Source organism: Seriola aureovittata, chromosome 12, assembly GCF_021018895.1.
Source record: "Seriola aureovittata isolate HTS-2021-v1 ecotype China chromosome 12, ASM2101889v1, whole genome shotgun sequence".
In the NCBI taxonomy this organism is placed as follows: Eukaryota; Metazoa; Chordata; class Actinopteri; order Carangiformes; family Carangidae; genus Seriola; species Seriola aureovittata.
This window is the reverse complement of record NC_079375.1, coordinates 15,443,995-15,469,353: the sequence shown is the minus strand read 5'-3', so window position 1 is coordinate 15,469,353 and position 25,359 is coordinate 15,443,995. Positions and strand designations below refer to the sequence as shown.

Below are 25,359 nucleotides of genomic sequence, written 5' to 3'. Positions count from 1 at the left end.
GGGCAGCAGCAGAGGCTGATCCTGACTCAGAGTTCAGCTCTTTTCCATTGAAGAGAACGCTTCCTGTCCTTATTTCCATCACTGCAGCCTCATTAACTACCTTGTCTTGTGGAACTTTTTTGCTGAGCCCTCGTAAGCTAAAAGAAGTTAAACTCGGGACCAAAGAGCACAGGAGCAGTATGACTGCTGCAGTTTGACATGATCTGCATCGCCGTCCATTTTCACCTGCCATACTGGAGCTGCACACCTGGCGCGGCATGGCTGAAGCAGATGGAAAGCACTTTCTCATGAAACAGAATAACCGAATGACAGCTTTTTATACTGAGTACACCTTTGCACCAGTCAATCAACCAATCAGACTTGACTTCAGCTACAGCTTGCACCTGTGTTAATTAAGGTCACAACAGGTGGGATTGTTTAGTCTTCGATGTTAGTAGACATGCCATTTATAGTATAGCTTATTTTTGATGTGAAGATATGTGAATATTTATCTCTCGTAGTGTATTTTATCAGCATATAGAGTAAGAGTACAAACTCTTTGTGACACTTGAAATATGTAGTTAGTTTTTTTTTTTAATGTTTGTGGAACTGTAATGACTTTATTCGTATATCAGTTCTATTTTATGTAAATATTACATGCAGGAATGTGTGCAGCGTAATATTGTTTCAGTGCTTGCTATTGATGACTTACTGATATTATTGATGCAATTTCATAGCCACCCAAAGTAGTGAATATTCAGACAGTTATAATACAGACAAACATGAGACCGCTTTGTCTGGAAATAGCTGAAATAACTTAATAAAAAATATGTACAAACCAGCCAATGCTAAATAGATCGCCATTAAACAATTTCACTGTTATAAATTAATTGATTTCTTTGCCCTGAGAATGTACCTATATTCTCACAATTTAGAAAATCATAGACAAAGCCCGTGTCCATTAAGAGATGCCTAGCAGGCAGACATTTCAGTGCAAAAACAACTTGGAGTATAGACAAGATGGCAGGATAGCAATGAGAGGGATAAAAGAACAAATGAGGCAAAAATCTAAATTAAGAAATGTCCATGATATCAGATTGTACTGTATGTACATCCCATTTAAGGCCACAGACATCACACTATGGAACATACTTAATATAGAGATGTTTCCAGTTTCAAAAAAGCCCAATGAAATCTCAAAGTAATAAAAGTTGGAGTTTGGAAGTTTTTTTTTTTTTTTTTTTAAATAAGTCAGCAATATAGACACTTTACCCTCTGGAAATTAGTTTCATTTGAACACATTCTCTGATCTGGCTACAACAAATTAATGGAGGATTGATGAGCTTAATTTCCCCTTACAGCAAATGGCTTACTATTATAACAGTTGTAGATTAGTCAAACTTAAATCAATGTGATATACAGTAAACAGGTGAAAGAGAATTCATGGCTCTGACATGCCTGAGAAGTTTGCTAAATCACTTCTCAAACCGTTTGATGTCCATCCTCAACTTCCCTTTAGGAACTTACATGTTGTTCATCTTTTAGGAGTTTAGGATGTCAGTTAACAGTACCAACTCTTACTCAGAAGAACACCACTTAATTTAAAAAGCAAACACTTGGCGCTATATTATGGCAGGAGGATAAGTGTGGAGTTTGGTCATGCCGACCTCCCAGGATCCTGTCACAGAACGACAAGTGAAGTACAAAGCACTGGCCTTTTGATATTAAGAGCCATTTTCTTTTACATATGAAAAGCCTCCTGGTTTTTTCAACATTAAAGCCCTTTTCCAATATGGACTCTGATTCACCTCTGCTTCCCCACACACCCACAAATTTTCAGTAACCCTGAAAGCAAGACCAGCAACCTTCCACATTAACCCATCAACTGCCCCAGAGAATTTCAAAGACTGACAGCCACTTATTATTCAAGCCATTTATTACACATTTCAGCAGGCTAGCCTGAAAGAGGATAATTAGGGGGATATGGTAAAAATGGAAATGGTGGAAGGTGGACATGTGGATGAAAATGTGGGTGATGTGGTGGCACTTGAGTCAGTATGGGGTCCGTTTTCACTGTTGTGGTGGTTGTAGTTGGCACTGTCGTCGTTGCCGTTGTCTGTGGCTTAGAGGTTGGATAATAAGGATTGGGCGGGAAAGGATAGAGAGGAAATGGAGGATAGACAGGAAAGAAGGGTGGAAACTGTGGCATTTGGTGTTTAGAAGCAGGTTTCGTTGTTGTTGGAGGAGTAGTTGTCGCTGCTGGAGTTGTTGGCATAGGCCCAGGGAGGGGCCAAGGAAAGGGAGGATAGAAAGGTGGGTAGAAAGGAAAAGGAAATGCTGGGGGAGGAGCTGTTGCTGCTGGCTTTGCAGTGCTAGTGGTTGTTGCAGCCGTTGTGGTTGGTGCTGCTGTTGTGACCGGGAGAGGGGGAGGAAAGTAGGGATAAAAATGGGGGAAGAAAGAGGGGTATTGTGGAATTTTAGGCATTTGTGGTTTCTGTTCTGGTTTCTTTGTGGTTGTCATGGTTGTCGCTGGAGGGTACTGAGGATAAGATGAGTAAGGTGGAAAGAAATAAGGGGGAAATTTGGGATTCATCTCTGGGTGCTGGATATGGGGCATCAAAGGGATCTGGGGCACCTTAGGGTATGATGGAGGGTACCTGGGTGGCTCAGCAGGAGCTGCAGGTTTGGGGCACAAGAGTGAGACTGGGATTCCCTGCCAACGCATCGGCAGCATGTAACTTCCACCCTTGTGAAGAAAAAGGAACTGTGTTAAACAACCCAGTTAACATTACACTGAAGCATCAACTAACAATTTGTTTATCAATTAATCCACAGCATCATTTAGTCTATTAGACTAAATGCCTATCAAAATTCCACCCATAATTATCTTTAATTGAAAACCCAAGTTATGCAGTTTTAAAACTGCTAATTTTGAGACACATCCAATGCTTGGAATTTGCCAAAATTACACAATGATTGAAATTGATCAAAATGGTTTCCAAGTTTTACAAATTATTTTAACTAATTTATGCTGCAAGAATTTTTATAAGTCAGGATTAGCCACAAAGTGTCAAATCTCACTTTACTTATTTCAGGAAATACAATTACCTCTTGAACCATATTGCAACCATCAAATGGAACCAACATCACAAGAGCAAGAGAGTTCCTCTGCATGCTGTAGCCACAGGTGGAAGGGACCTGGGACAGAGGCATTGGAGGTGCATTTCCTGTGGGGGTTAAAAAAAAAAATAAATAAATAAATAATGATCTCCATGTGACTAGGCAAGCACTGGTGCAAATGTGTAGCGGTTACACATGAATGGTAACTACAGCTAATGAACCTTGTCACTTTACCTTGTTCCACTGCAAACTGTGAAGCTCCAGGTCCCATTGCTCTGAACTTCAGCTGGTCCGCACCACACTGCAGGGAAGGCGCCATGCGCTTCCACGATGCTTCTTGGAAGCTGGTATCATGTGCTTGTCCTTTTGACCAGCCTGACAAGAAACAGTCAAAAATGAGTGTGCTTATCACAGCCCCTTTGAGACTATTTTTGGAGGGTTGTGAGCGACCTAACAGAGCAACACGTTTAATTAAAATCAAAGACCTTATAGCTTACCTGTAAAATCCGCTTGATAGGCCGCTTCATCCTCCGCAGAAGCATTTGAAGAGACTTCCCTGGTCCCATCTAAGACTTGTGACTCAAGGCCCTTCTCAAAAACTCTCCCGAACACAATTGTCCCTTCTTGGAAACCTATCGTTTTGGCTGCGTCGGCTTCCTTTCGCCCTTCTCGTCTTTCTGTTTTCTTCAGTCGATAACAGTCTGTCGCTCTCGCCAAATAACATGCCAGAATAAAACCAACAGCCAAGCAAGCTGTGGCGCTTTTTCTTTTTCCTTTACGGATCATTCTGCCGCGTGTTGACTCCTGAAAATGTTGACAGTTGGGAGATAGTTGGCTTTGCCGCGGCTATTTGTGTTGTGACGTCTCCCTGCAGCAGGTACTGCAGATTCTGTCACAGCCAATCAGAAGCTGCAGAAGTTAGCCTAATCACCTGGTCTCTAATTATCTGGGGTTGATTACACCTGGGCAAGGTGTCAATGAGAGGGTGAAGAGGCAACGGGGGAGGAAGAGTGAGCTTGTATGGACTTTTGTATTGGATTTAGAAAGCCTATAAATAAAGCCTTTAAGTATCATAGCTTATTTTATCTCTTATCATTAGATATGATTGTCATTGTAGGTGTCCTTAGCTATTCGAATATCGATCACGTTCATATTATCTCTCCATGTAAAATTTGTTACCATAAGTAAGGATTTTGGTATTATGTCCACTACACCTTACATCTGTGATGTTTCCTTCAAACCCGGTCATAACCGATTAGGAAGCACAACCACTCTGCCATCTGTTGGAGAAATGCTGTTAAAACATGTTCACTGGATGGACAAAGTGGATGAAAAAAAAAGTGTGTAAAAGTGGGGCTTGAAAAGCAGTTTTACATAATAATTCGTTGGTGGAGCTTCAAAGTTAATTCTTAACCTGTGATGAAGTTATTGTGAAGGGAATGAAAGCTCAAAGACAGCTAAATGGACCTTGAGGTTAGACTGAGATATAAGTGGAAAAATAACACATTTGAACATTTACAGCTCCATGACAACTGGACAAACTCCATCTGCTGATGAAACTCCAGAAAAGCTACAAAACTTGGGCACCTTGAAGTGAGATTATTTAGTATTTTATGTCTACAAAACCTCTCTGGCTTGGAGATAACAAAGAACAATCCAACAGGCTCTGACATTTCTTTTTTTTATTTTTATTTTCCACGGTCGTACTAGTAACATTAGATTTCAGGATCCTCTTTGCTTCTTTTCTGCAGACCGAGTTAACACTCTGACAGTATTATACACTTTATTATAATAGTCTTTCAAAGTATCTCTTTGTATTAAAACCAGTCAAGCGGCTGCTATGTTTACACATTGCAGTAGGCTGTTATTTCATCTCCAAGGTTACTGACAACACCAAGGAGTGTGAAGCATTGATGAATATTTGACTACTGCTGAGGTGAGTGTACTTTATGCATTGCTCTTTTGCAGGTGTGCTATTTTAATGATGTATCCTGCTCAAGTTAAACTATATTTAATAGTTCTCCCTAACCTCATATTTGTCTTTCTGTCTCCTTGTCTATATGATAATTAATTTTACATAATTTCATCTGATTGCCTTTTATTCTATCTACTGTGTCTATTGCTTCAACAGGAGACGAACACAAGCACTGAATGCTGTAATTTCATCCTGGGACAAAGGCACTGAAATCAGTAACTTCACTACAGTCAGAAGGACAGAGACAAAGATGAGGTCCAGCTTTGCCTGTGAGTTTGCTCCTAGCATAATTAAAATTAAATTATTATTAAGTAAAATAGGATCATCAAATTATACACTGCAAAGGAGTATCATAAAGTAGCTGTGGTATTCAGGTAAATGTTTACTTCTCCTGGACTTAATTCAATGAGGCTACAGTGACTTTTGTCTTGCCACAGATGCCACTGCTGCTACATTAGAGCATGAGCCGCTGTGTGTCCTGAATGACCATGTAAGACAAACAACAGTCTGTTTTCCTTTTCACCCATGCTTTAATCAAGAACCATCCAGCATATTGTTTAGTTTATTTGATTTTTATTTTTCTCTGGGTTTGATAAGAGGAAACAAGAGGGCTGTTCACAGCCTGTTAGTGATCAACCCACCTATTGTATCAGAGCTGCAGGAGTTCTGAGGTACAACCGGGAGTCCGACAACCAGAGGATGAACTTAACAACCGTTCTTCCAGCGGTACTCAGATCAAATTTCTACCTACTGTTGTAAATTCCTATCTAGACCAACATGGCTTTTACCTTGTAGCCAAATTCAAAACTGTTTTTTCCAGCCTCCAGCTCTGGCAGAATGTGCAGTGAAATGTGAGTACTGTGGGGAAAAGGCCAGACCTTCACTCGGTCTGACATGGCTGCAGGAGCCTGAGGTGAGGCATACAGTAAATGTACAAAACCAAATTCCCCAAATTTACCTGATGCACTGTTGATCCCCTTGCATCCTCTTTTGTGTCCATCCTAGACAGCTCCACTCTTCTGTTGTGCCCAATGGCAGCAGCTGTGTGTGATGCTGGTGAGACAGAGATGTTTGTTTGAGGGGAGATGTGACCTGGAAACTAGTACTCCAACATCACTGGAAGACAAGCCATCCTCAGGGCTGGAGGAGCTGCTCTTCAAAGGCAGGGAGATGCAGAAGCACAACAAGCTTATGATGGACTTACCTGGTGGAATAGGGTACGAATTTTGAATTTTCTTAAATGTCAGATAGACCCACAAATATAATCAGTAGAGATCACGAATATAAGTGCTTAGCATTAACAGCAATGTATTTGGACCTTTTTATAGAACACAATCAGAACTGAGAATCCATGAGGATTGCTCAGTCCATCTACCTGTGGCAGAAACCTGTGAGTAACTGCTCAGTGAGCAACATGCACACTGGCAGCTTTAAATCTGTTCATCCAATCATTATATACAATCATGAGCTTGTACGCAGTGCACTTTTCAGTTTTAAAATTAAAAAAATGTATTGGTAGAAAAGTAAACAGTTTTGAGTTGAAATAGCTTTGTGAGACCAATACAGTTTGTTCTGTGCTATTGTTTAGTTGCCCCAACATCAAAGGTCCTCAGCTTTCGGCTCTCTTGTGCTCCAGGAAAAGGGTCCCTGACAGTGTATCCTAATAGCACAACTGAGAAGTGCTTTGAAAATGAAGGGGAAGAGGCTCACGCATTGGTCCGATTTTGTGACCACAAGCCACTTCAGTTTGGCATATATCGTCATCAGGTACCCACAAACTACTGTCCTGTTTTCTTTATGACCCATTGTTTGTTTATTTTAGTCAATACGGAGGATGTTGTTAAATGTTCTTATCAACACATGAGACCATACAAATAATCATACTTTCTTTGAATAGGGGATAGAAGTCTGTATAATACTGTATAGTAATTTGCACGAGTTCATGATTTTATATTGTACCTGTATGACTATTATAGGGTTACTCCACCAAAGTAGGGAGGAATTGCAAGACACAATTTGAAATAAGAATGGTCAAAATCAAAGCAGCAAAGACAAAGGTGTCCTGACTTTTAGCTGCTAGTATGGCCCAGGCTGCAAAAATACTATCTCCTACATTTCCCATAATGCATCTATTGTGGGACCTTTTGTGCCTGATAAATGCCTGCATTTGTAATAAAGGCATACTGTTATCAAGCTGACCTTGGTCAAGTGCCCCTTTAAAAACAGGAGATATGTGAAAAAATCTAAATTGAATGTTTTAAGATTTTATCTTCTCTTTATTTTTACAGGATGGGGCAGAATTTCTTCACAAATATTATTCCAATGGAATGAAATTTCTTACCTCGTTCCATGATGGCTCTGCTCAGGTTTTGTATCCACCCAGATCTAATGTTTGGACATTTTTACCATGTAATGAGATTTTCAGCTGCTTACGTACAAAATGAATAAAAAGACCAACATTGAAATTTAAGTTGAAGAGCAAATATTGTTTGTTAGATTGTATATGCAACATGCACTCGACAGAGGGTGTTCCCATCCTTATCATCATGGTAACAGTTACCCCTCAGGCACCTTGGCTCTGGTTGTCGTGGTCACTAAAGAAAATGGAAGGGTCTGCATCGTGTATGATGACAGCGATGCCCCCAATCAACCGATTAGAGCCGTGTTCCAGTCCGATGGCAGGGCGGCATGTTATCACAGCAATGGAAACATATGGTACAAAGCAAAACATTTATGTTCATCATCATCATGCATCATTTCATTATTTCAAATTGTATTGGTAATAAATATACTATTGCAAATTTCATTTTATATTTACGTAAATATAAATTAGGCTAATTAATATCCTGTTTAATGGGTGATTTTAGGGAAAAAAATGATTGAGGTATAAAATAATTTGTTTTTTCCATAGTCATGTGCTGATGACCCTAACAGTGAGTATATGCATGTGTGTGTCTGCGTTCATGTTGCAGGCTGTCCTTAAACAGATCAGGTGGTCAGTGTTTGGATGAAGCAGGTGCCAGAGTTCGTCGGTGGAGCTGGAGCAGTGTGAGCCTCACTCCCACCCCCCTGCATCCTGTCTTCCTGTCCCTCAACAAAACTGTCGGGGTCCGAGTCCTTGGAAAGGAACAAGTGTTTGTGTCGTTCCTCGCACAAGGCCAGCAAGCAAAGTTCAGTGTGGGTACTTGCTGTGCTCAGGTAAAAGTGAAGCATTGTTTTCCTATTTTGGTAGTGTGCACCGCCACAAACACTTGTGGTTAATTTTTTTCTGACCACACATTTATCTTGCAGTTCCCAGAACCTCCTGTTCTGCAATACAAGTTGTACAAAAATCCTTTTTTCTCTTTTTCAATCATACTTCTGCACTTATGTTTGTAGGTTTAATGTACAATACAGACTTATGTTTCCTTGACATCTTCTCTTTAACAGAGAAGATGTCACTTTACAGTATTTAAATGCCGATTAGACATCATTTGTTCAAATGCTTCATAGAATTTTATAAGGATAGAATTGCTTATATTCACGTAACATCAAATATGTCTTTTGGTATTATGACATGCACATTGATTCATTTGGTAATTTTTAAACAATGCCACCTGAAAATAAACTTTTCTCTTTAGGGTGAATCTAAAACAGATGGGGCTGCTTCAGGACCATCAGTAATGAAGGAGGAGCTGTTTGTGTTGGCGGCCAGGACTAGGATCCACCTGGTCATTCAGCATGTTCACCAGTACCTGATGACGCCCTCCCATCCCCACCTGCCCAAGACCACACAAGCCCCTCACCTCCATGTTGTTGCCCAAAAGCTTCTGGAAGTCAGTGCTCATGTGACGATGAATGACAGAGAAAGAGCCTTTATCCAGAAGTGTCTTCAGGACTTGAGTACACCCTGACAATGACAAGACACAGTCAGAGAAGAATGACATTTAAGTAAAGTCATACCCCAGAAAAAAACTTTAATACATTCTCTTTTCTAGATCTGATCAAACTGATATGAATATACTTGTGTTAACATGTTACACGTGGTCATGGGGCAATCTGTAGAACTTAATAGCTCTCAATGGTATTTCATAAGGTAATGTAGATTAGATTTCACATAAGAGGATGTTGTGTCCAGGGGTTCAAATAAGATATAAAACCTCACCTGTTCATATGTACATGTGAAAGTACAAAAGGTACAAGGTTAAAATGTTCCCATCTTATCTCTCCATAGAGCTTGCGTCACTGTTTGCTCTGTCTGCACACACCTGTGATGAAGAAGTGAAGTACATTTCCTCTGACCGAAAGGGAATGCTCTTGAAAGTTCTATTTTTTTTCTTTGGTGTATAACAACAAATATAGAAAGTCACTGCATCTGCCAAATTTCATTTAGTGACAATTAGAGCTCATAAAGGACCTTCTTCAGTGTCAGGAATATCCCAAACTCATCACGTTGAATAATGCTGTAGAACTGTATAACCTCACTTCGGTCTTATATTGTACTTACGTCGGGTCTGTTTTCTCTCATGTAATCAAATCAGTGTAGAGCCTGAGGTCTTCCTAATAACATTAGGTTGAACAGATGGCTATGACCTGACAAGCAGGTTGTTTGGTTTATCTGCAAGCCATTTAACAGATTTTCTATTCTTCTCAGGTTTCCTTGTGACTTAAACCTGGAAGAGACGACTGATTAGAGCCGTCATATTATTCACCTCAGTGCTTTGCCTCTTCTGAGTTAAACGATTTTCTCTAACTTACAGAGTATCATTTACAGCACCGTACTCAAGCACATCAATCAGTAAACCCAAACACCACACCACAACTTCAGTTAAATAGTTACAATATGTTTTATTAATCTTCTTAGCTTCCTCCAAGTTATGTAAATATAAAAATTATTCAGAAATCATACCAATACACAATTCCCCGATGTTATTTTCACAATAGTGATGACAGATTTTAAGTGTTGCATTTTCTACACAGCTAAGCTACTTTTAGAACAATAAACTTAAAATTCTACATATGGCTCAGTGGTACAAATGACACATTTTTTTTAATTCACATAGATAATTTATATGCAACAAGTTAAAGACTATAAGAGTCAATGTTAAATCTCTCCTTATGGGACAACTGATATCACCTGGATCAAATCTGCAGTCGTATGAATAGTACAAGAAAATGACAGAATGGCCGGCACTGTTGCCATGGGTCCCACTCTGGCGTCAGGGGCGGGATGTCTCGAAGGGGCATAGTGAGGAGTGATGGGGGCATCCAGTCTGTGCTAGCAGTCTTCCTGCCTTCAGCGCAGACCTTCATAAACATCACTTCACAGCCCAGTGAGAAACCTACCTCAAACCTAGAAATGCAGAGAGAAAAGGGCAAATACAAGATCACTGACCAGTATATTTCACAGGATAAGGGACAATTATTTTTTATTTTTTTAAAAAGATTACTATAAAAGAAAACAGTGCTTTGAACACTGCTGCACTTACATGGAGGGGCTTTTAGCTCCAGCCAGGAATTGTAGAGTAGGGTTAGGAGTGGTGGTGTGGTCTTGTGTTCATGTGAACGTTCATCTTCATCTCATTGTCCAGGATTTGCACAAGCTGCTGCATGGAGGGCAGGTGACCTGACTCCAGTTTTGACCACACTGGCACATCTATGGAAAGACAAAATTTGCTTCACTGTCTTTTTTGTTCCATCGCCACACAACTTTATGCATATTATAATATCACAAAGATTTTTTTCTTTAAGCTACACATTGTTCAATGTGTAATAACAGCAGAAAAGAAAATCACAGTTGACCACTACATTTACCTCATTACCAGTGTTTGTGAAGTGTCAGCCAACTGATATCAATCTAATACCAGAAACATTGAGCTCAATCAATAAGCCCATGCTGGGACTCACTCACCATTTAATGTGATTTCAAACGCTCCTGTAGACATTAACTGGTTTTCAATCATATTGCTGAAGAAGAACACCATCATGCAGGCATATATCTGAAAGAAGTACAAGAGAAATTTGAAAAAATAGTTTTCCGTGTTTTTTTTCTCACAGTTTAGTTTCCTGTTTTTATGGAATCGTGTTCACTCAATAGAGCACAAGAGCAGTGCACTGAACTGATTAAGTTAGAGTACTGAAAAAAATAGGACAAAGATGAACACAGGATGAACATGGTGCTGTATTGACAGATCAACAAGAAGCTGCTTTGGGAAACTCCATGCTTTTTACGTTAAACACATATCTGGTAGTTAAATTCAACAGTCACTCAACAACAAACACCTTGCAATATGGTAGAACTGGGCAAACTTCAAGTATCATATCAGGTTTGTTAGTGGCTAATGGAGCCCAACGATAGATGATGAGGAAAATGGTTTGTTTATATACTGTTACCACCTTCTTCATTTTTTTTTTCCATCTCGTATACAGATATCTACCTTAAAAACCTCATATAGTTTGAGCTCTACTTGTTATGTATGTATCCCCATCAAAGCTTTTCTGGTACCAGTATCACATTTGATTCTTGCTGCCTCGTCTCTCGTTTCTTGTTTTCTCTGTGCAGTTTGCAGGATAGTCAGAAATGGATAGAGTTGTGTATGTGTGAGTTGAGCACACAGTCTCGCAAAGAGCTCTCTTTATTGGTTGACGAGATTGTGGCGCACCAAGATTACAGAGCCTGGAACAGTTAATGAAACTTGATTTTTTTTCTCAAGTCTTTTGATTTGATTTATTGATAGCTGTCAGGATATAAAGAAATTATTAAACAAATAATATCAAAAAATCATTCTGAAAACAAATCTACAGCAGCTTTAAATGCACACATAAAACCAGAGACCCTCCGAATAATTCTTATCAGTCCAGTTGTGGCTTAGATTAAAAAAAGAAAGCAAGTTTATTGGCAAAACAAATCCAAGCCAAATGCTTACTAAATCTCAATACTCTGTATGCAATTACAAGATTTTCTGTTAGTTTATCTGTTTAACAACCAAAACCACTAGATTATATCAGACCCAGTTTTCTGTTAAAACACAAGAAATGCCAATAGTGTAAGATTGTTTTATTAGCAAATATCTGATTTTCACAGTCATTGGCCATTCTCCCTCTGAGCCTGTGGGATGTCTGCTACTCTGGGGAGAACAGATCCAAGCCAAACAATACTTAACAACACAACCTGAAGACCCTGAATGAACAGCTAATGAAATCCCATGGGTTGAGTTGTACTTGACTGCATGTGTTTACACAACTGTATGAGAAACACAGCCAACCTAAAGCCCACTTTCCTTTATTTCTACATTCAAGTCACTTTCCTGTACGATATCTGTGGCGATTACCTGAAAAACAAATGTTAGAGTATTCTTTAATAACTCCTATAGTTCCAGGAAACCTTACCTTATTTCCCTGGCCCCACTCCCAGATGCCCGGGGCTTGCATACCAAAAAGGGCGAATGGGTCTCTGCCGATAATAATCAGCCCAATCACCAGCAGTTTGAACATAGACAGGAAGGAAGCAATGTGTCTAAGGAAATAAAACAAGAAAATGGCTTTTAATACAATTTCTAGGCATGGCAACATAAAGCAGACAAGATCTAAGATCTATAGAGTTCAATCCTTCAAGATATTAAAGTCGTGACTTCACTAGAGACAATTGTAACTACATTAGTTGAACACAGCGTCAAGACAGAAGGGCGTGGTTTTGATTTATACAATTTAGAATAAACACAAAGAGTCAGCATGCAACACCTTCCCATTCAAAAAATTATTATATATTTTCAGTGATTATTTCTGCATATCTTAATTTGATAATCTAGAATAAACTTTAATGCCATCATGTTTATCAACCTGCTAGACTGAGCCTGCATTCTGTTCAATCCAGTTTTACAACCATTAAACTTTAACATGTGTAAGTTGTTGAACTACAACCCGTCAGGGAACACTGGTTCATTCTTCCAAAGACTGAGATGGGGGATAGACACAGCAAAAATTCAAGAAAAACAACGGCTGGAGGATTAGGCGCCCAGAGTGTGATACTATCTCCTTTCTGTGATGGAGCTAATCTCTGGTGTGTTTATTAAGAGTTCAAGTGATGAGGATCTCAGTGGCACCATACCTTTAACTACAACACCTGGGACTTCTGCACAAACCAGTCTCACATCATGACTGAGCCAGTGATACAAATATAGCCTATTTGCCAGCCACATTGACTTCATTACATTAGGACTAGAAGAATAAAACTTCATCAAAATTAGAAATTGTAGTCTGCATCTGTAAAAGTGCACAAAACAGAAATTCAATTTTCAAACAATTCTAAAATATGGTGAGGAATGCACTGAAGAAAAATATTCAATAGGACTATCAGTGCTCATTCTGAATTTCCATATCAGTTCATCTTTCTGGATTTCTTGATTAATCATATGAATTGTCAGACAGTTGTGAAATTTCCCACAGCCCAAGGCGATATCTACAGTTAGCTTGTTTTGTTCGACTAACAGTCCGAAAACCAAAAGATATTCAGGTTAAAAGACATAGTGGAAATTCTTAATTAGACACAACACAACCCCTCTTTGTGATGACGGTGAGACCGGTTCTTAGAACTCCACACATTAGTAATTACACTAAATCCTACCTACAACTACCACAGTCTGATACAAAAGTGCTGCAATACATCCTACATTCCCAAAAGTTCCATTGTTGGGGGCATTTTTGCCTGAAGATAAAATTTATGGCAGGGTTGTTTAGTGATGTCCCTCACTTGTAAGCTGCTTTGGAGTGTCTGCTAAGTGAGTAAATGTAAATACTGTTGTACTAGACTGTATTAGTTTTAATGTACATAATACATTGACAGCTGAGCACATGTGAAGTAGTAAATTTACTGAGAATCAAAATCTGAAAACTTTCTGGTGGTAGCTCAAATAAAGTATGCAATCAATAATTACCCAACAACATGGCACAGTGCACCTTTGACCCAAACTTTGTCAATTTGATATAATTTTCTCTACGTCTATAAAACCACGAAAGACAAATTAACGGCCGGATAAGCCTGGCTGCATGAGAATTCCATTTCCTCAGTCACAGCTAATCCCAGGCGGCTTTCAGCCTGCTTTAATAAAGCTGGATATAATCCACTTGTAACAAGGCAGACAATGTCTCTCTCTCTCTCTCTCTTACCGATAGAGGGGCATAGGAAGATAGTTCTCCCCTTCAATGCGGATGTCTGGGTACCGCTGGTACAAGGCCTGCGTGTACTCTTCAAACACCCGCTTGTACCCTCAGGAAATGCTGTGTGAAGACAAACACACTGTCAGACAGACATACACAGTGAGCAGTTGCAAGAACAAATGGGAACAAAGGCAGCAACAACAATACAGCGATGTAAAGGCTAGATTGTGAACTTAGCCTTGAGCTCTGAATTCCAATGCTATCTGTAGACCATTTATTTGGCTTTTTCCTCTTGCTGTAAAGTTATTAAGAAATTCCATTTAGCAGTATGTTACCATTCTTCAAATTCAACACTGAACTGTAGGGTCACATGTCTCTGTTTGAAGCATGTTTGCTTTGGAGAAAAGCAGCAATTTACAATGCAAATGTATGTTTGAACGACTTAAAATCACGTTACAACCCTTTTTTTTTTTCTTAAATGTTCGTACTTGTTTCAATAGATCATCATGCTTGCATGCATTAAGGTAAATTACCTTACATGAATTAATTTGATATAAGATGATAATAATAGGTTGCAACATCCAGGAATTGTCTAGAAAACCTTTAAGAAATTTGTTTAAATTTGTTCTATGAATGAATCCCACAAACAGGGAGCACTTTTAGCGGGATTTTAAATATTTTAATCTAACATGTGGACAAGAGACCACTGGTACTGGATTTACGACAACAGCATGTTTGACAGCGGAAGTGGGGCGATGTTTTCGACGAAATATTTCAATAGACCAGGCCAAAATGAGGAAAATGTATTCTCCTCGGTGTGTTTCAAGAGTAGTTGAGTCATTTCGCTAATAAATAACTGGGAAAGGCTCCTTCTCCTGTAGCTAACATGTTAGCATAAGCTAACCCCGTGTTAGCTAGCTTCTATCGATTTTTGGCCTACGGTGTTGTTAGCCGGGGAGTTTAGCTAGCTTGCAATGACTCGCCAGATTTTCGCTCATTTGCCTTACCAAATCTGAAACTTGAGAAGGGGTCCTGTAGCAAACTGCATCTTCATCTTCTTCACGCCGCTGCTGTCACCAGACGTGGCGCAGCACAGCGAGAAAACCCCTAAAACGAGGAGCGAAAAACGCAACCACTTCATCGCCATCCGTTCCGGGGTTTGTTTCCTCACTCGGTCAGATTGAGACAAGCGAGGTAGGTTAATCTGTACATGTCGTTTCTGGTTGGGCCCTCTTGTTCCTCTAGCTCTTATCTTGGATTTTAAGAACAGCAGGCACCCACGTTTAGCACCACCTACTGCACTGGATGTTCAACTGACTTGCAGTATACTGGATATATTTTTTGCTTATTTTAATTAAGACATATATTCTAATACTAACAATTGTGGCAATACGTTATATGGCTCGCATAGTTTTGCAGTGTTTCATTTCCAAAGTCCTATATCCTATGATATACCCTAATTAATGACAAAGCAAAATAGTATTTTCTTAATAGTTTAATCAATAGGGAAATCACCCATTATGCTGCTGGAGCACATTAACAGGCCTTCTGCTGCATATCTGTTTCAAATACTTTAAATCTGAATTTTTAAGACTATCATGTTTTGAACCTTGGAATCATTTGCTTTGGTTCGCTTTTCCACCAATGTTTAACTCAGTAGTTATGTGACAGCTGTGTCCTACCTCCACCTGTATTGCACACAGGAGACCATTTTGCATTCTCTGTTGTGGCACAGGTGCAAATCCATTAACGGCATACTCAATTTAATGAGCATTTTCCAATGAATTCCCCTAAGTTACCCAACTATCCACATAGATATTATATTATGTATCATGTGATACTATTAACAGGGGATTATGGCTGGTGCATATCCCTTTTCTGTCTTGTCAAATGTATTCCAGCTCCTGATAGGGGCCTTATGTATTTTTCAAACAGGAAAAACAATTTAACACTAATATTCTTAATAGAATTTCTAGTGTCAAACTTTGCTTGTTATGGGCACTTGTATAAGTTCAAACAATCTAGTATCTGCCAGAAAGAAGCAGTCATGGTAAGAAAACATCTGTAGCAAAATGTGCTGCATCCAACAATATACACCAGAAGTTTTCAAAGTGGCTTCTTACAAGACTTATAACATTTAATGAATTAGTGTTAGAATACATTTTATTTAATAGTCAACACGATACAATAAAATAAAAGAAGAACTGCTTTTTCAAGAAACAAGTTTGTTTGCTTGTCTGGATGGGTTTTTGGGTTCATCTCAGTGGTTCAGCCTCGCCATTCTCTCCTGATCCACAGCAGACTGCAAAGCCAGTACTGTGTCTGTGAAGAACAGATAAGACAGAGTAAATAAACAAAGCACACACATACAACCAGATTTTGGTTCCTCATGCAATACAGTTTTGTCCTGGCACTTACTGACATTTATTCTGGCCACCACAAGATTTCTCTCGTGTCTCCCCTGAGCCAGCAGGCAGTTCAGAGGTTTGCTAATGTATTATTTGAAAATGTCAGCCAGGCTCTTTCACTACTCCCACACACATAGTACATGTCAGTAAGAATGTGGTTTGTTGTAGTATTATATATTTTTGTAAACTTTCAGGTTTTTCACAAATACAAGAGCTCCATTATCTCAGTGAGAATAGTGGTGACATTGGACATGTAACACTCAACAACACAGTAGATTTAGTTTAGTGTGTACCATTTAACTCCAGAATCAAATCAAAAATCAAGCTGTTATTTGCACAAACCCAAGAGCTTCCGCGAATGATCCACCAGGTCAGGAAGTCCTGTCTCGATGTTGTACGAGGTTTGTTCCATTGCCTTGAAAAGTTCATTTCCCCTCTGAGAGACAAAAGTGATAAAAATGTGAGGACGTGAAGATCCATTTTTTAGATGTCATCATGGCTTGTGGCAGATTTAAGAAACCTACCTGGAACTCTATATAAATTTTCTCCTCCAGATCTGCCACCTGGGATATGGCATCATACACATTGGTGTCCACAACAGATTCCTACAACACACAAAAGTGAACAGTAATTTTTTTTAGCAAATTGTACATACAATATAATCAATATTAATTATTATTTGGGAGTCATCTCATGCAAGCTGACCTCATCTGAGGAGCTGTTTATAGGCTCTTGTGCCTTAGCTACTCCGCTGACTTTGGAATTGCCATTCAGTTCCTTCACTCTGCAGAGGAGGGGAAAATGCTTCAAACTTTATCTTCCCAAGCATGATATGATTTTTTTCATAATGAAAAAAAAAGTCACCATTTTCATTACAAAAAAAAAAGAAGAAAAAGACTATTTGGAATCAAGTTAAACTTCATTAGCCAAATATGTACCTGTCAGCGTAACGTAGTGTGTTCATTGTATATTCACATGAAGCCATGCCTGGAGAAACCATGGCAATCTATGGAATAAAAAATATGTCGACATATATTCAGCTCTTAAAGACACATACATAGTCACATCAGAGTTTGTGCTTGTTTGGTGTGCATCCTGCATCATCCTCGATAACGTAAACACACCACAAAACACCTTGTGCCAAACTGTAAGTAAACAAACATTGGTGTTTTAACATACCATGCAGGTCCTGGACTTTTCTCCAATGAAGGAATCCCTGAGGACCTTGGTCAAAGTGCTCATCCGGAAAGGAATGTGATCACTGTTTTTTCCCAGTGAACGAATGCATTCCTACAGGACACATAAGTGGACACATGACGATCTTTTTTGGGGCTGTACATGCATATTTAATATTTGGACAGCGGTCCAATTGTCAGAAGAATTAAGCATTAGGAGCAGTTTAGTTTTTTTTTTTTTTATGGTCTCAGTTCGACAGAGCCAGTGTTACTTAATCTGCATCCGTACTGAGGTGTGAGAGAAAAACAGGTTTGTCTCAATTTGCAGCCACACATTTATCTGGTGTGTGCATGCCTCCACATTAGCCATGGTCTACCTTGAGAGCCAGCAAGCTGCGGTTGATCTCTGCAGTCTCAACCAAAGTGCTGCGGTCATTGCTGCTGACGTCTGTGCCACGCTCATTCCCAGCCAAATCCACCAATGAAAATTTGCCGTGCAGCGTGGTCGCACGGTCATTGCGCCGTAGCACAATCTGGAGGACTGCATGAGAGCGAGATGAGTTGGCGTTGGCTGAGGTCTGGCCTGATGTTCTGGAAGGACAGCAGAACAGAAGGAAAGGGAAAGGAGCCACGTTAATGTTAAATTATATTTTTTGTGTTTAGGAATGACACGAATGTAAACCACAAATGAGAAAAGTCATGTCTGATTCATGTGCTATAACATGGTATGTCTTCTTAACTACCAGCTGTTACATTATTTACTGAACCAGAAGATGCACTTGAAATACTGATATAAAACCATGAAAAGTATTTTAAAGATTTTAGTTTTGGGCTGCCATGTTAAAATAACTAACACTAGCGAATTATGAACAATGATATTGCAACATACGTGTTCTTATCATATAAATACCTGCATGCACTGCCTGCCTGTATCATCCTGATGACCTCCTCTGCTGTGGTCACATAGACCTCCTCAAGGCCTACCACCTGAACCTGCTGTCGATCATCCTCCAGAACACGGAGCTTGGCCTTCTTGTTCAGCAGGTCATACACCTAAGTAAAAAAGTACATTTCACTTCAAAACCAACTGGAATAAACTGATTTTCCAGTTAAATATTCTCAAAAATTTTGCTCATGGATGTAGGGGAAGATGTTTTTCTTACTTTGCCATTGTAAATCTCAAAGAAGCTGACGTAGGCAGAGAGATCCAGGCTATTATACCTCCTGTGGTTCAGATAGGTGAAAACATCCCGGGCTAAAAGGGAAGGAGTCGAGCATTTATTCATAATTAAATTCTCATAAGGGAAACTTTAATTCAGAATTTTATATAGTTTGAAGAATAACGCAATGGAAATGCAATGGGACTTGCACATACATACAAGTAATGTGGATAAAACAAGTTGGCTATTTACATGTAATTGAATCCTTTTCCAAATGTGAAAACCCAAATGACCTTATTTTTTAACCAAACAAGTATATTATCATTTCTGTGGAAATCTGGGGATCCTACCTGCCAAGGCATAAATCCCTTTGGCACTGTTCTGCTGCTTCCCTGTGAAATCACCTCCCATCGTCTAGAGAGAAGATACCAAATCAGGAAAAATAAATAAAACAGTGTGCATAGTGGGCTATACAGATTTGTATTTCAGGGAAATTCCCCCCAAAAAAAGACACTGTTTTCTGCTTCAGTGCAAATCATTGACATTGCAAAACACATTAAAAGCCAGTGAAGTTTTATCAAAACTACACATCAAACTTCTAAAAAGACACCCCACCATGGCAGGACAGACACTGATGCTGTTGTGTTACACGTCATGCCTCTGATTCTGGAACACTGACATGCTATCTAAAAAGCACACATGGGACAGCGTCATGCTGGCTTTGTTTGGTTCAGTGTAAAAAAGCAGCACGGCATAATGAGGGAGGGAGGGACACTCAACCCCACACAGTGGGCAGAAACTTACATGAGTCTTTCCACTTCCTGTCTGGCCATAGGCGAAACATGTTGCCATGCAACCTTCAAAAATGGACTGCACCAAAGGTTTGGCTGTGAACCTGAAGAAAAAAAAAAAAAGTTAAATCAATCCGTCAGAAACTAAATAATACTATTAACAGTAATTCTACTTCTAAATTTTACCGGGCGACCCGATAACTGAACAGTTAGGACGCATACCACAAATGCCCTGAGCAGCCAATCACTGGTTTGACTGGACTGTTTGCTGGATGTCACTCCCCTACTCTCTTTCCCCACATTTCCTGTCTGTCTCCACTGAAACTAGCAAATATAGGGTTAAAATGCCCGAAAAAATGGTTAGAAAAGAAAAAGAATTTCTACTGCAAGACATACTGCTGAACAACACTTTATACACATGTATAAAATATTGTTATGCAGACTTACAAATACAGTTATTTACAATTTCCATTTAAAAATGGGAAGCTGAAAACTAGACTGGGGGCAAATTGACAGCCTTTAAAAAGGAGATATTTGTATGTTTTGCTATTGTTACATAGCCAACATTAGCATTAACAGCTGTTTGGTTGCCAATCCAAAATTTAAAAAGACAAATGAGGTCATTACTTGTAGACCAGGTCGTTGGTGGTGGTCTCATCAAAGGAGTAGTCAAAGTGAAAGACTTGGTTGTCCAAGTACTTGGTGAGGTCCACCTTCTGTTTTGGCTCATGGACCAGTAGTGAACCATTCCCAGGTACAGACACCACATCAATCTCCTTCCTATTAAGCTCTGTAACTCATGAGAATGTAAAAGTCAGCATAAAAACAAACAAACAAAAACAAACAAAAAACAGAGCATGGCTAACATTTTAGGTAAAACTGTCATTATTAGTCCTCTATCTCCAGATGATACTGCATACAGGAGGTTACACAGTGTCTAAACAGAGGGCACAGCTGGAGCAACAGCCTTAGTGCTCCATGTATATCTACACAGGATGCTTTCAGGCACAGTCAGCTGCATTTTGGAAGGCCTGTGTGATTAAAATAGAAGTGTATCTTTTTCCATCTGATCTGCATGAAAGGGATGCGTGAAAAACATGGCTGACATGTTTTCTGTGTAGTCACTCCCAATTTACCTTGCTTGTTAAGAGGCCGCTTGCGAACACACACACAAATCCTGTGAGATTCAATCTGTGAAAACACACATGAGCAGTGAGGACAGACTTTAAATACCACACCGAACATACAGCTTCATATATGGCACATATTTCCTGATTCCAAGCTTACCAGGTCAGTGGTTGATATTGGGATTATTTCCAAGGTCTCTCTGAAGCTTTGGATCATCTCGTAAAACTTTTGGTTTGGTCGAGAAGCCTCTCCAAACTTTAATGAAAAGGACACCAAAAAAAGTAAATAAAATCTAAGAAGGAACCTCTCATGTCTAAAAGCTCCAACCAAGTCACTTTTCCTATTAAAAATATAATATAAATAGCAGAATGATTAAAAGAAAAACTCACCTTTCCCCTCTTGGTCTGCATTTCAGGGGGCTTTATAACACAAGACAGCCTTTTGCTGCCTTTGTTTAACTCTTGGGTAGCCACAGATTTTCTCCTGCCTGGAATGCATAAAGATGATGACCACTTTTTTGTTTTTGTTTTAATGACCTCACTTCTCACTGACATCACTGCAATATCCAACAAATTTAATCACAGAACACATATGTGCCTTCTCTCATGTCTTAAATAAAACAAAAACCAACCAATTACAGTAGAGAGGGGAGGTTGACATTAATGTGAAGAGCTCTCTCTCTCCCTCTCTCTATAGGATATGTCAACAGTTCTATGTAATCAAAGTGGATGCACATCATGATATGTTGGTGTAAAATCTGTTACTGACCTTTGGCGGCAGGTGGAGGAGGCATTCTCTCAGGTTCATCATTTTCCTTTTTGGCCTCACAGACAAAAGGCAGCGACTGTGCTGGTTTGCTGGTGTCATTCTTTCTACGCTGCTGATTAGGAATCACTAAATAAGGCAGAAGAATGTGCTTGAGTTTAACGAATAAATACAATACTAAATCATTTAAAATCACTCAAGTTGCACATGTTGCACAATACCTTAAAATTAACGCATGCAACAACATGTTCCATATAACAAATATGTGTCTTACATAATTTTGCCTCTAGATCTAATGTGAGAATTTCCTTTTCAATGATCTTTTCAGAAGATTACTACTAACCCGAATTTGTAAGGACAGATGATGGGGGGACATCAGGCTGGACTGTCTCCAGGCTTCCCCGTGAAGGCTCAGAGGCTGGGACTGGTGCTGCAACAGGGGCTGGGGCCTGGAACAAACACGTCTGCCTGGACTGAGACCGACTGGCAACTGAAAGTGAGAGAAATCCAAGTCAAACAGCTGCAATATGAGTATCATTGTCTGAAAGCAAATATCACCAAGTATTGCTAGCATTAGGGTTAAACCCACAACCCTGTACAATGGAATGATAAACTGTACATAGTTGAATGCTGCCAAATCACAATTGACCACAGCAACAAGTTTGCCAGTCTAAGAAGAATTTGTCAGAGACCCAGTGTGACAGACAAGCAAGCTTGGAGTAATAAAAAACAGCAACAGAAAAGTGGGAGTGGAAATTAGTGTGGGTGATTAAATAATGACTGCTTCTAATTCAAGCAAATTTGCATATGAAAATATTATTAATTGATCTTTAATAGTGTTACTGTCAGTTAATTTGGTAAAAAAAAAAAGAAAAAAAAAAAAGCAGTGCATCGTCTCATCATAGTTCACTCTGTTCTGAGTGGATTAACATTCTGGTAAAAATACTGTACCCGTGTTATCAGTGATGATACACAGCACTCCTTTTCTTTTCTTTTTAACCCTCTTTCACCAGTTATGATTTTTCTTCCAACCCATAATTTAGAGCAGGTAATGTTATGTGCCCAGAATTCAGTGATTTACACCCCTGTGACACTAATTTTTAAAAGAAAGAAGAACATTTATGACTAGTGTCCTGAGCAGAGTTCAGTTCTGTACTTACACCCTAATCCCTTTAACAAAGGAATAATCAGAAAATATAACTAATTTGCTTAAGAGAGCGGAGCATGCATGCCTTGCCGACCTGACTCTTCAGCCTTGGTGACAGCTGGAGCAGAGGCTTTTGGAAGGAAACAAGCCGTCAAGTGACAGAATACAGAATGTAGTAGTCTAACGGACAAAACAGTCCACTTCATTTACATACAGGAGGAAGGAGCAGGAATCCTGGATGACCGCAGTCGACCCTCATACTTCTGTGGAAGACACAGAAATGGAAGAAGTTGTTCAGTACATCATCTTATTACCAGCCTCACTCTGTATGTATCCATCATTCAAAGCAAACCAATGTACAACCCTTTTTCATTCAGGAGTAATGGTCAACCCATGTTTCCGAACCCAGATCACGAGTAAAAACCAGTTTGTTTTTGTTTTGAAGTTCTCATGCATAAATATCATAGTACAACTCTTGTGCTGAATCAACAGGACAGTAATCTAATATTCTCTAAAATTCAACTTTAATTTACATTACTTTGTCATTTTATTGATAAAGGGATTCATTTGATGTTGCAGGACAAAAAACAAGGTAGCAGCACAGAAGGGATTATCTGACTATAAATCTGAGTTAAAAAAAATGTGTGTAAACACTAAAATCTTTATAAAATATGGCTCAACATGTTAACACTGACAGCAAGCTGCTCCATTTCCTTGTTATATGGCAAAGTAAAGTACCTTGTCTGGAGCAGGAGGTGGTGTGTCAGCAGCTTTGCTGGTGACAGCGTTTATATGGTCTAGAAGCTCTGGATTGAGTGTGCACAACTCGCTCACTTCAACCTACAACACAAGCACATTCGGTCAACAGGAGAAATACAGTAACTTTATTTAGACGTCAAGTGCCTCAAAACCCTGAGTACAATAAGTATGAGATATTCCACAAGGCTTTCATAATGCATGTTTTAAGAAACAACTGGTTCATATTGTCACTAATGTTACAATTTAAAAAAAAAATGTTTTATAGTTATATAGTATATAGTTTATGGATTTACTGACCTCCTTCCCTCGACAGATATTCCTCTCATGCCACTCTACCATAACCGTGGACTTGACGGTATCAACGGATTTCACCGTTGCCAGATGTACTCGACCTAATTTACACACAAACAAACGGCAAATCACACTTTGTTAACGAGTTATTAGTCAGCCTTCATTTGTTACAACTAAGAAATATTAGCTCACCATCACTGCGGCTGATTTGTACAGAGAGTCCAACAAGAAGTCTGGACAGGCTGGTCTCCATTTTAGCTTCTTCTCGCTGCTGTAACCGAGAAATCAAAATTCAGGTAACGTTGGCTTTTTGTGAACGAGCTAACTCACGGTCCAGCTACTGTGCTGTAGTCGACACTACAATCTTCATTTCATCGATAGATTGAAAACTAACATAGAAGCGCACTAGTCTCTTTATTGTGTTTGTTTATCTCTGACAAAAAACGACATAATCAAACTTACCTACCAAAGTCAACGCAATCGCCGCCCAAGATTTAAACTTGCATTATTTCCGGGTGCTTAAGAACCTGATTGGTTGTCGTCATGTCATCTATAAGCCCCATGCGCTCTTCTTCTTCTATGATTTTTTCAAAGGAAAATCGAAATTGGTGTTATACCGCCGCTACCTGGATTAGTTAGGAATGACCTCTGTAATAAAAATCACTTGTTTTTCATGACCTACAACCTGCCTAATTTTCTAATGTTTATGTAGGATGCAGGAATACAATTAATGTGACACCATGGAGTGTGTATATCAATATGTTAACATGTAAATAAAGCTTAAACTTTTTACTTTTAAGTTTGTTTTGTGTAAAATCATTTTGTGAAAATAATACCTGTTTACTGAAATGACCCTGTCTTAAATCATTTATGTTTAGAATATGATCATAAAGTAAGTTTTCAGATTAGGTGAATATTACATATATATGGAACTAAAACAACAAAATTAAATATATAACAACAACATTGCAAAAAATAAATAAATAATAATAAAAAAAATCATATGGATAATTATTGGGGTGATTTTCCCAGTTGCACATTTGCTTCAAAATGGCATCAAGTGACCAGACCATGTATGTAGAGGTCATGGTAACTGCTAATTTTAGCTGGCAAAAGGATTATGTCTGATTAAATATGAACAATTTCCACTTCACTATTTCCCTCATGTTTTAGACAGGGCACATGTGTTAGCTAAAACTAGAGTTTACAAATGAGTCTGACATAGCTTGTTAGAGATTTGGAGTTTGTCCTGCTGTCAGTCCAGCATGAAAAGCTGGCATGCAGTCTGAAGGTGAAAGTTGAAAAAGTAAGTGAAAAGTAATGAGTAAGTTTCCTGAAAAATCCTGGATGACCACAATCACCCTCTTACTTTTGTGGAAGAGACAGAAACAGAAGAAGTTACTCATTATATCAGCTTATCACCAGCCTCACTCTGCATATATCCATCATTCAAAGTAAACCAGTGTACAACTTTAACCCTTTTCCATTCAGGAATAATGTTCAACCCATGTTTCCAAACCCAAATC

At 39.1% G+C, this 25,359-nt stretch overlaps 4 protein-coding genes across 5 annotated transcripts; 1 reads left to right on the top strand and 3 right to left on the bottom strand.

The window, feature by feature from the left end:
- Nucleotides 1-1,897: 1,897 nt before the first annotated feature.
- On the bottom strand, nt 1,898-3,985 carry LOC130179366 (uncharacterized). Its single transcript, XM_056392296.1, has 4 exons — nt 3,597-3,985; nt 3,334-3,474; nt 3,088-3,206; nt 1,898-2,725 (listed from the first exon to the last, which is right to left on the bottom strand). Exons 1-4 carry the CDS (start codon nt 3,883-3,885, stop codon nt 1,934-1,936), a joined length of 1,341 nt encoding a protein of 446 aa, XP_056248271.1. The 5' UTR covers nt 3,886-3,985; the 3' UTR covers nt 1,898-1,933.
- Nucleotides 3,986-4,448: 463 nt separating this feature from the next.
- Nucleotides 4,449-9,783, top strand: LOC130179365 (glutamate-rich protein 6). Its single transcript, XM_056392294.1, has 12 exons — nt 4,449-5,035; nt 5,231-5,343; nt 5,512-5,564; nt 5,672-5,800; nt 5,895-5,987; nt 6,080-6,291; nt 6,403-6,464; nt 6,663-6,841; nt 7,363-7,445; nt 7,631-7,789; nt 8,047-8,272; nt 8,695-9,783. Exons 2-12 carry the CDS (start codon nt 5,325-5,327, stop codon nt 8,965-8,967), a joined length of 1,488 nt encoding a protein of 495 aa, XP_056248269.1. The 5' UTR covers nt 4,449-5,035; nt 5,231-5,324; the 3' UTR covers nt 8,968-9,783.
- A 98-nt stretch (nt 9,784-9,881) lies between these two features.
- selenot1a (selenoprotein T, 1a) lies at nt 9,882-15,436 on the bottom strand. The gene is made up of 6 exons (XM_056392297.1): nt 15,217-15,436; nt 14,219-14,329; nt 12,443-12,569; nt 10,965-11,052; nt 10,543-10,709; nt 9,882-10,406 (listed from the first exon to the last, which is right to left on the bottom strand). Exons 1-5 carry the CDS (start codon nt 15,354-15,356, stop codon nt 10,585-10,587), a joined length of 591 nt encoding a protein of 196 aa, XP_056248272.1. The 5' UTR covers nt 15,357-15,436; the 3' UTR covers nt 9,882-10,406; nt 10,543-10,584.
- A 918-nt stretch (nt 15,437-16,354) lies between these two features.
- On the bottom strand, nt 16,355-24,552 carry kif2c (kinesin family member 2C). 2 transcript variants are annotated; one of them, XM_056390452.1, is made up of 23 exons: nt 24,300-24,552; nt 24,026-24,104; nt 23,840-23,934; nt 23,522-23,623; nt 22,998-23,046; nt 22,878-22,913; nt 21,980-22,126; nt 21,640-21,765; nt 21,261-21,358; nt 21,031-21,126; nt 20,880-20,934; nt 20,371-20,533; nt 19,757-19,847; nt 19,303-19,366; nt 18,956-19,047; nt 18,703-18,845; nt 18,170-18,383; nt 17,797-17,907; nt 17,556-17,623; nt 17,323-17,401; nt 17,142-17,222; nt 16,960-17,053; nt 16,355-16,531 (listed from the first exon to the last, which is right to left on the bottom strand). In XM_056390452.1, the coding sequence occupies exons 2-23, from the start codon at nt 24,084-24,086 to the stop codon at nt 16,470-16,472; spliced, it is 2,127 nt and encodes a 708-aa protein (XP_056246427.1). In that variant the 5' UTR covers nt 24,087-24,104; nt 24,300-24,552; the 3' UTR covers nt 16,355-16,469. The 2 variants fall into 2 exon arrangements, with proteins under 2 accessions (XP_056246427.1, XP_056246428.1); XM_056390453.1 differs by lacking the exon at nt 22,878-22,913 and having other exon boundaries at nt 24,026-24,547.
- Between the last annotated feature and the right edge of the window lie 807 nt (nt 24,553-25,359).